General features: G+C 41.7%; 1 protein-coding gene across 1 annotated transcript; it reads right to left on the bottom strand.

Annotated features, from left to right (window-relative positions):
- Positions 1–10,190: 10,190 nt before the first annotated feature.
- On the bottom strand, positions 10,191–10,905 carry LOC123167174 (histone H3.3). The gene has a single exon (XM_044585007.1). It carries the CDS (start codon positions 10,779–10,781, stop codon positions 10,371–10,373), a length of 411 nt encoding a protein of 136 aa, XP_044440942.1. The 5' UTR covers positions 10,782–10,905; the 3' UTR covers positions 10,191–10,370.
- Positions 10,906–11,386: the final 481 nt, after the last annotated feature.

Raw genomic sequence — 11,386 nt, 5'->3', positions numbered from 1 at the left:
TGGTGTCTCGCATTGCTATGTCATTTGATTAGTTTAGACATGCTTTGTGTGAATGCCACCTGTTCAGTGTCTAATTACCATATATGTGAATTATGCATTGCCATCTTGTTGCAAGACATTATATATGTGAATTATACAATGCTATCTTGTTGCAAAGGCATTATATATGTGAATTATGCAATGCCATGCTGTTTAGCAAATCATCATGTATGTGAATTATATCATGCTATCATTTTTTTTGTATTACGTGTTCCATTTGTCGACAACGTTTGTATATTCAACTACTCTTCCTGTGCATCAGCCATTTGAAGCGGTGATGGAAGTATCTGGAGTGAAAACAAGGTATTCAGAGCAGACAATGCTACCTCCTGAAGCAGACATCTTGCTGGTTACAGAGAGCTCCTCAGAGGAGGATTCAGATACTGATGACCAGTCCTATTTCCCCCCTGAGGTCTATGCTCAAACTTGGCAGGGTTATATTACCCATGTCATGCATGTTGTCTTGCATTGCTTAGTTTTTACATCATATATGGATTGCCATCTGCTTACTTGCTTACTATATAAATCATATATTTGAATTATATCATGCCATCATGTTTACATAGTACATACACATCATCTATCTGAATTATGGCATGGCAACCCATTTAATAAAGACATCATATAGTTATATCATCTCATCCTGTTTACTGTTTACAGTCATCATATTTTGAATTATGGCATTCTATCCGTGAATGTATGTGAATTATGGCATGCCAACCTATTTAATAAACACATTATATAGTTATGTCATGTCATCTTGTTTACATAGTCTCATATTTTGAACTATGTCTTTCCATCTTTTTTAGTTAGCCATCATAATGTGAAATTGTGTCATGCTATCCTGTTTAGTTAGCCATCATATATGTGAAATTGTGTCATGCTATCCTGTTTGGTTAGACAACATAAATATGAATTATTTCATGCCCTCTTTTATTCCCCACTATCCATTGCACCTGTCTATCATACAATGTCTATACTTTCAATTACTTTTCTTGTTTATCAGCCATTTGAATTGGAGAGCAGGATGGCAGTATCTAAGGGAGTAACAACACGGTCTTCAGAAAAGATTGTGCTACCAGTTGATGCAGATAGAACCACGGTTGTACTTGCCCAAGGACCAGACCCACCACACATAACCCAGACTCTCGCAGATTGTACCCCTACCCAGTTGGACAGAGAACCAGTTACACCCCTTCTAACCCCAACCCCGGCAGATAGTAACCCAGTTCCAGTTGACACAGCACCGTCTCCACCACAGAGCACCCAAACACGAGCAGTTAGTAAGGGAACTGCAGTGCCCAAAGCACGAGGACCACCACTCCGAATCCCAACTCAACGCTTAAAGGAGAAGAAGATTTGTTCTCAGGTCAGGTTCTGTAGCTATGGTTCATACTCCTTTGCTCTTGCATTACTGTATTTACTCATACCAACTATTTTCAAATTTGAAGGATGGAATTGAAACTCCAATGGCGCAACAGGTATGTTTTAAACCTGTTTCTTTAACTGGTTTGCTGTTGTAACCTACTCTATGTTGATTTCAGTTTCAATTGAATAAACAGTTATGTTCTCATGTCATGCACATTACAAGTGTTGTTATTGCTCTATAGTTACCCACACTTATATTCTGTCTATTCTGCTTTGTCTTGAACAAATATTATTTGAACTGTGTCAACAAAAACTAGAATGATATAGACCATAAAGTGACCATGGTACATAGATATATGTTTGTTTCATGTTGTTATCCTGTCCACTTTACTACTGAACTCATTTACCAAAATGAGTTCCATATACAACATGGTAAACATGTGATGTGTCTGCTTGTTTCTCTTTTAGAATGCAGACAAAATATTGGAGAACAGTACTGCGTTATCCAATGGTAAAGGAAGTAATGCAGATAAGGTTCAAGATAGTGAGACATCCCTGTTGGTCTCCAAGAAAGCTGATAAAAACTATCTTGACGATAGTGAGGGAACCCAAAAGTCATGTCTTGATGTAGTGATCGAGTTACTGGCCACTACTGCTGGCACAAGCTCTTCGAACTCGCTGCCTGAATCAGTTCGTCTTCTTGAGTCTCAACTTCAAGTTGAAAGACATGGATCGGATGTGCTGCGACAGGAAGCTGAAGGACTGAGGAAGTCCCTGCAGAATTCAGATGCATATTTTCTGGTGCAACAGCAAGCGCTGGAGGATTTAAGCGCCAAACAAGAGAAAGTTAATAAGCTTGCTAAGCATCTTGCCAGCATTATGGGTACCCAGGATATTGTTTCTTGAGATCTTCTGAAGTGGTTTCAGTTCTGGATTTGTTTTGCTGCGGCATTTATTTGCGCTGGTCGCCAACTTTGACAACCAGTGTATATGATATGCTGCTTTGTTCCCTATATTTGCACTGGTGGCGAACTTTGATGCCCAGTGGATGTAATATGTGTAATAGCCGTGATAGCCTAGCGGAAGTTGCTTGCTTATTTATTTTCTTGTTGTCTTGTTTATTTGTTTGCTTGTAGTCATTGCAGTTCTTTTTCCGCGGTTAGCTAGTGGTTGCAATAACCTATTTTTTTAAACTAGGCCACAATAACCATGGGCTAATATTTACTGTAGTGACACTGGGCCTCCTACTGGCCGTAGAAACAGTGGGCCTTCTACGAGCCGTAGAAAGAATGGGCCTTCTACGGGCCATAGAAACAATGGGCCTTCTGCGGGCCGTATCATCAATGGGCCTTATACGGGCCGTATGATCGATCGGCCAAACATGGGCCAAACAGACCGCATTATGGCCGTAAACGGGCTAGAGTTGGAATCGTCCGTTCATGGGCCGACCATAACGGGCCATCGTTAATAGGCCGTATTTGGTGATGCTATGAAAATGGCCCAACAGACTAACGGTCCACAAACGGGCCGACTGTAACGACGGGCTGAATTTGGCCCACAAGCAGAAAATGACATTAACGGGCCGTAAGTAACCGAATGCTGCAAATGAGCCCAAGAATAAATGGGCCCTCAGAAGGCCGAAAGTTAACTTGGGCTGGAAACGGCCCAACGGAATAACGGGCCGTTAATGGGTATAAAGTGATACACTGTTCATTACGGGCCAGTTTCACCACGGGTCGTTAATGGGTGTAAAGTAATACATTGTTCATTACGGGCCAGTTTCAGCACGGGCCGCTAATGGGCCAAGAGTTACAAAGGGCCTCATATGGGCCGAAAGACGTCATGGGCTATACATGGGCCAGAAGTGAAAACGGGCTGGAATCATATTGGATGGCCCAAATGACGCTACTGGGCCTAATTCGGATAGGGCGTAATGGGCCTTGGGTTAGCGGGCTGTAAATGGGCTATATGCGAACAGGCCGTTAACAGGCTTTCCATGGGCCGGCCCGCCAGCTTTTGACCAAGTCAAACGGGCCGGCCTTTTCACAGGAATGGGCCACTGTTGGGGCGTGCCACGTGTCGACGTATCATAGGCGCCTTCTGTCCAGTGAGTGGATGGCATCTGTCCCAACGATGAGCCGACACGTGTTTCCTCTAGCCAATGATGATTTTACACGTGGAAAATCCCCATTGGTCGGGGCTGTTAATGGGTTATCGGATCCAAAACCCGACCCGATAGCTTAACGGCGTTCCGTTATGGTGGATGCCACGTGTCGGTCACCCTTGACGAAAGCACTTCTGTGACGCGCGATTTATCGTCATGGAAGTGGACACTTCCGTGATGATAATTTTGGTAATGTCATGGAACACTTCTACGACAGCACAGGTATGACTATCTTGATTCTGTCATAAATTTGTCATGGATGTACATGCATGACAAAAAACGCGACCTACTGTGACAAACACGTATCATCACGGAAGTGTATTTTTTTTGTAGTGATTGGTACATGAAAACCTGAAGAGAGTCTAGGGGGAAGGATACCTTGACGCTGAGAGTTAAAGAGGAGCATGACCTCGTTGGAATTGATTTGTTGTCTGTTCCATTTGAGGAGTTCTTCCAGTTTTTCAATCAAAAGGCCCTCGATAAATTAACGGTCACTTGCTACTGTCTGTAAGTACTACTTCTGTCATTAAGTCTCTATATATAGCTCAGCTCTTTCATTGCATGTATATATAATTATCCTCACTATATTATGCAGATTGAAGATCGCCGAATTGAAGAAAAGACAAATCGGTGATATTGGGTTCATTGACACAAATATCATAGATGCATTTACGGTTAAATTTCATGCCAAAGATACCAAGGCCAACTTGCTACGATCGTTGGTAATAAATCAAAACAAAGATATAATACTCTTTTCTTACAACTTCAAGTGAGTGTTACTGTCTTGTACATATTCGGTTTCCCTTTTTAGTCGAGGTTATAGTAATGTAATTGATGAGTTATGCATGCGTGCGCAGGTTCCACTATATTCTCCTAGAGATTAAGCTTGAGCAGGGACTAGTAACCGTCTTAGACTCGAGACGAAAAGATCCCCAGGAGTATGCGGACATGAATGAGATGCTCGAGAAGTAAGTTAAATCGATCATTATCGCACCATATCGGCAACTTTGTTCATTTTCTGATATCAAGTAATTGTTTTCTTTGTCTGGCAGGGTTTGGAAAAAATTCACTGCAAAAGCTCCGGGACTGCCGGGGAAGCTGCGATTTACACACCCGAAAGTAAGTACTACTAGCTAGTTCCGCGCATCTCCTAGTGATTCAAGCGCTAGTTTCATCAATAGCATTTAGCATGCTTGCTTATCAGTTTGATTGACCTCTATTTCTTGTAAAGTGGTTGTGGCAGGAAGCCGGGAATAATTACTGTGGATACTACGTTTGCGATTCCATCCGCCACACGACCTGTGAGCGGGGCTACTCTAAAAAACAATATGAAGTGCGTAAGCAATAATATTCACAATTTTATTTTATTACCATCATTTGTGTTGAGTTTCATTCATTCATATATATGTATTGACCCCCTTCTTCAAATTAGATGTTTCAGATGCGGGATGAACTCCTAGCACCAGATCGCATGCGAGCAATTCAGGAGGAATTGGCAGCATTCTTTCTTGACCACGTGATCAATAAAGACGGAGAATACCATGTGGAACCTGAGTTCATATATAATTAGGGGATTATATTGTAAGAGATCTTATATTGTATATATGTAGCCAGTAGAGTCGGATAGATATACGAAAACTTGTTGTTTGACCAATCTCTCGGAGAAGGAGAGGTCGATATCACTTCTCTCTGTATGCATATGTTCATGACGATCTTCTGTACTTAATGGTTTCCTTCATTTGCTTACTAGCTAGCGTGTCGAGTCCTCTCTATACGTATAGTATGTAGCGTCGACCAAGCACGGAGATAAGAGAGGACACTTCTCTCTATTAATTACCTAGCTAACACAATATATGAAACACCTAAATTAACCCTACCCCCCTAAACCCACCCCCTTTCAAAAAAACCTCAGCTCCTGCCAGCTGCTGACACGTGGATGCCTTTTGGCTACCAACCGGGACCAAAGGCCCTCCTGCCTGGGCTCGCCGCAGCGGCCACGTGGAGGCCCATCTGTCCCGGTTGGTGTAAGAACCGGGACTAAAGGTATAGGGATTTAGTACCATCCCTTTAGTCCCGGTTCCCAAACCGGGACAAATGGGCCTTACGAACCGGGACAAATGGCCCTTTTTCTACTAGTGAATTGTACTTTGGAGATACACAATGGAGAGTCTGGTGCACGCTCCCTCATTCTCAAAAAAGTGTTTTTTTATATAAAAGAGAAGATCTCCCCGGCTCCCATTTCATTGAAGGAAACCAAAACGAGTAGTACACCACAGATGTCATCAATATGAGGGCATCTTCAATAGATACTATCATCAAAGGCGTGCATTGTTGCGCCCATCCATTTAGATAATATAATGGTAGGTATTATTATAAATATATGAAGATATGACAACACGCCATTTCGAAAGAAACATAAAGACACATGGCAATAGCTATATGTTAAAATTTGTAGCGACACTATGAAGAGTGCAGAACTCATATTCTTAGTCATGTGCAGTTTGACAATCCAAATCTTGGTGCATAAAAATGGTTTTTTTAAGGTCGTGCATAAAAATGGTGGATGTGATGGTTCATTGTATTAGGTAGAACAAATTGGATATTGAAAAGCTATAAATCTACAGAAATCCATTTACAAAACATACCATCATTGTTTGATACAAGCTTTAGTGAAAGAAAAACACCAAATACAAAGAAACTTGACAATAGTCATAATAGCAATGCATGCTCCAGCAACCACCTTCAAGCAACCCTATGTCATCCTTCACTACAGCCATCATCACCACCTCAATCATGCATCAGCGACAATTCTATCAGAATGTCCATGATAACTCTATCTATCATGTCCTCAAATGTAGCTCCCAGACAAGTTGAGGGATAGTTTGTTATTCAAGAGTAAGGAGAAGTCTTGTTTCTTCTGTTACAGCATTCAGATTAGAATTTTCAGGGTAAGTCTGAAAAATCATTTCATTCAAATTTGAAGACATTATGAGATTGAGATATAATGTGTGATCACATCCATGCTAAAAAAAGATAAGCATTAATTAGTAATGGAAATGTACTTCATCCCCAAAAAGTATAGCACAAGACTGTAACACACGAAGTAAGACCAGATTATAACTTCATTAGTCCAGATAGTGAAGTTTCAGTGATGCTTTGTATGATGGAAAGAGCAATGGAAAAAATTAAACGAAGTGACATCTCTTCAATCTATGGAAAACAGTCAGACATGAACTGCAAAAAGATAAGAACGTTTCAAGATTTTCCTTGGAAGGAAGATTAATCTTGAAAGAATGCTAGGATGGTTGCCTTGTGATATCTATGATTATAAGAGGCTTGGGGTGTGGTTTTCTTGGGTTAGTGCATTACTGCACCAAATTTACCTACACAAATCTAGTTTATACCTCTGGAACTCATACACATTAAAGCAACCCCAGTAATTATTTTGAAATGAATAAAGAAGCTCAGGTATACCTATTAAATGCATACTCTTTGTATAGTTGTGTGCTCCTAAAACAGATCATGAAAAGAAAAGACCAGTACATGAAGTCTTGGGGTTGGATAGTGATATATTCAAAACTGAACTAGAAATTTAGTAACATACCTTGATCGCCAAGCTAATTGTGAATCAAATATGAGAAATACAGGAAACAAATCCATGGAAGTTCACACTCACACATATTCCCAACTTGGTGGAAGAGTAGAAGCACGCCGGCTCACAAGTTACCAGAGCTTCATCTATTCATGAGAGAAAACATGGAAGCAGTACCCATGTTTAACATCCCTAAAATAAGCCAATGGGGAAATGATGGAAGTCATATGTCAAACTCAGTTAATCAGTTTATAACATTTTTGGGTAAATATTTTCTTTCCAATAGACTGAAGAGACGCACATCAGACTTGCCAAAGTATGTTACCGATGTTCCAGTGTTGTGGAAACGAAAATTCTGTACGTACAATACGTGTGCGAGTGCCACCCAGATTACATGAAATCTGCTCATTTCTGGATGATCTTTCTGCATCAAGTATGAAATTAATTTTGATAAAAATGTGAATATCACAAGCCAAACTGAAACTACACGTATCTGCAAGCATGTAACAATCCTGCTAGTACCAAAATGCATGTATCCTTTCTTTAGCTACAATAAAGGATAACATAAACTTATCGACAAGTTGGGCACAGTTAATTCCACCTTGCCTAACAGTCTCGTGCGGCAACGGAGGATGTCGAGCCTCCGGTGACCATTGAGTCTAGCCCGATCAAGCCGGCGACCCACATTGTCATCGACGAGTGGGACTATACGAGATAGCGACAAGAGGCGTTGGCGAGGTTTGTGAGGGAGCATCCAGAGTATGTCTAGAACGAGATGGAGTTCTACTAGAAGAGGGATCCCAAGAAGCACAAGAACAACGCCGAGGCATGGCCTTCATCCGGGGTCAAGGAGAAGGAGGATTCTGACGATGACTTTGACTGGGACAATCTGTAGTTTGTTTGTAGTTTGCATGTCGTAGTAGTTTAAATTTGTAGTTGAATTGTGTTGCATGTATACTTGGAATGTGGTCGAAGTAGTTCCGAAGTATGAAATATGATCAAAGTAGTTCGAGTGATCATTTAAAAAATGGTTTTGCCTGGATCTGCCACATTAGAATTCACAACCAAAGGTTTCTCCGCATCCGATCAATATGTAAGTCCCCTACTTAGGAAGGATAGGCCGGTTCACTTGAGGAGAATATCTTTTATGATCATACCGCAACCATGTCATCCATGAACATGTTCCGTAAGATCCCATAGAGTAGAAATGTAAGTCATGTGACATGATCTGAGCATTTAAATTACAGAAGAATTCCTGAGCCAATAATTCAAAATTACAAGTTATGGTTGTCCTATTTTAGGACAGTTGTTGGTTATGGGTGCCCCATTTTAGGGCAGCTGTTGGAGACGACACTATGTGATGCTTAAATTGCATAGTTTTTGTGCCCAAAAAATTTTACAACACCCTTTTTTGTGTCCTAAAATATCACAGCTATTGGAGATGCTCTAACGAGCAAAACAGAGTGCACAATATTTATGGGTACGTCAGGCATGCGTTTGACAAAGAATGCCAATAAATTTGAGTAAACAACTTAGGGCTCAAGACAATAGGGTGGCTTACAGAACCATTGAAATTCGAAAAATGAATGTAACATTCGTTTGTCTTCGTTCCAAATAATAATGTACGGTTTGCAGAATTCTTGGAAGCTGGCTTAAAAATTCTAACAAAATCAAATGGTAGATGAACAAATAATATATACACATAAATTCCACTTTACCGGGTCACTTTGAAACACTGGATCTCGCAAAAGATCCGCAATAGCTATGTGTACTCAAGGACTTTTATGGAAGAAAAAAATCAATTTTCTCTCAACAGCTAGATTGGCTATGGGTGGGTTGGTTGTACGATGTGCCTTCCTTTTTCGGATCTTTTGGTATGTATTGCCCCTTACTACATATTAGATGTGCCTTCCTTCTTCAGATCTTTTGGTATGTATTGCCCCTTACTACAGATCAGATCTAGACTAGAAACTCAATTCCGCACTACTGCTGAGTCGTCGGACTTATCCACCTCATAAATTCTCAGAATTTTTGTTTTTCATTTGGGTTGAGGAAATCTACCAAAGCTAGGCAGATAGATATTCCTTTTCCCCTGCTAATGAAGAGCAACAAACTAAATCAAATGATTATTTTTTTCACCAACGCCGGTTTTTTTTCACCAACTGCCGGTATCAAGAACTGAGACAAATAACCAAATGGAAACATGGGTATTCCGCGTTTATTGTGACTTTGTTGTCCAACTAAGATAAAATCTCCATGTTTCTCTAATAGGTAAATTATCGAAAATACAAAGATAAACATGAATGCTCGCGCACCCACGTGAATAGTAAATTCAAAAAAAATACTAAAAAAATAAAAAAAAATGAAACTTCACGGTATAAAATTTAGTAGATCATTTTACACACGTGTGAAGTTTCATGATGTATTGACACCCACGATATTTCTAGTAAAGAAAATACAAATTCGACCATACTATTCATTAAACAGTGTTTTTTAATATAGTTTTGATTTTATCATTTTACCACTGTTGTGATTTCTTCGTGAAACTTCATATGCAAGTATACCGGTTTGCTATGTATATTAAAAAATAAATTCAGTTTTTTTTTTATTTTTTCTAACATTTTTCTAAATTTACTATTTAAAGGGCGCGCACCCATGTTCACCAAATCCGCGTCCGTAAATTATTAGTATTATTGAAGTGAACGGTATCAAAACTGCAACAGAAAATTAACAAAATTTGTTCTAAGGTCGCCCAGAAAAGTTAAGATAAGTGGTGGTCGTGCTGCGTGTCTTTTATGTTCGCGCTGTTACAAAGATCACAATGACAACCGTGTTCCGCGTGTGCACCGAAATCAAAATTCTCTCAACACCGCAACACAGGAATCCGAAGGCCAAACGGCACCACACCAAGAGAAGACAAAGCCAGGACAGCAAAATTCAACAGGATCAAAGAACAGAGCGCTGAAATTACAGAATTGCTCTGAAACAACGAGTCATTTGTTTGCATTTTAGCACAAGCCAACCATATAGACGAAATATGGAAATGAGTCATTGTAACTATGTAACCAACCAGAATACTTTTTTACAACAAAATAGAAGTGGCCTATTGCCTATTGCTAACACGATCTGAAACCAGAGGCGACGAACGGACAGCTACACTACATTGCAGCAATCCGGCGATGGAAGTTGCCAAGGCAGATGCTTGATCTAGGCGCGCTCCCCGCGGATGCGGCGGGCGAGCTGGATGTCCTTGGGCATGATGGTGACGCGCTTGGCGTGGATGGCGCAGAGGTTGGTGTCCTCGAAGAGCCCGACGAGGTACGCCTCGGCAGCCTCCTGGAGCGCCAGCACGGCGTGGCTCTGGAACCGGAGGTCCGTCTTGAAGTCCTGCGCGATCTCCCGCACCAGGCGCTGGAACGGCAGCTTGCGGATGAGCAGCTCCGTGCTCTTCTGGTACTTGCGGATCTCACGCAGCGCCACCGTGCCGGGCCTGTAGCGGTGGGGCTTCTTCACGCCGCCGGTGGTCGGCGCCGACTTCCTCGCCGCCTTGGTGGCCAGCTGCTTGCGAGGCGCCTTGCCGCCGGTAGACTTCCGGGCGGTCTGCTTCGTACGCGCCATCGATCTCTCCTGCTTCTCGTCGACTGCGAACCGGGCTTCGGCCTGCGCGCGCTGCGGGGTTGGGGATTTGGGGAACTTGAAGTGGATCGCGACGGATTGGGTTGTGAGGAGAGGAGAGAAGTGGGGTGGGAATTTTATAGGTGACGGGTGTGGGCAAGGGAAGCGTGGCCCAGGCGGTTTCTTCCGATCGTGTTGGAGAGGGTCTTGGATTGCGTTTTGGTGATTGATTGGATCTAACGGCTGGAGGTTGCCAGGAGGAAGCACACGATCCGCGTGCTCGGCGCTTACTGGTGCGAGATCCCCGACGAGGTGCGGATCGGTGACGTGGCGGTGCATATGGCTGTGGGTCTCGTCCTCATCTCCCGAGTCAGTTGACTTCTTATTTCAACGACGTTTCGTTATTTATATAAAAGAGTTTTTTTTTGCGGGGATATTTATAAAAGAGCCTCTTATTGAAACATCTCCGGTCTATTAGAAAATACACATATAGCCCCGTTTTTTAAAAAAAATACACGTATAAGAGAAGTTGAGACCCTAAACCAAAGAAAGTTGAATCTCTTAAAAAAAAACACTCATCACCCCTCCAATAGAAGAAGCGATGCTTC

This window comes from Triticum aestivum, chromosome 7D (genome assembly GCF_018294505.1).
Source record: "Triticum aestivum cultivar Chinese Spring chromosome 7D, IWGSC CS RefSeq v2.1, whole genome shotgun sequence".
Taxonomy (NCBI): Eukaryota; Viridiplantae; Streptophyta; class Magnoliopsida; order Poales; family Poaceae; genus Triticum; species Triticum aestivum.
The sequence above is the reverse complement of the archived record's forward strand: the minus strand, read 5'-3'. Positions and strand labels throughout refer to the sequence as shown.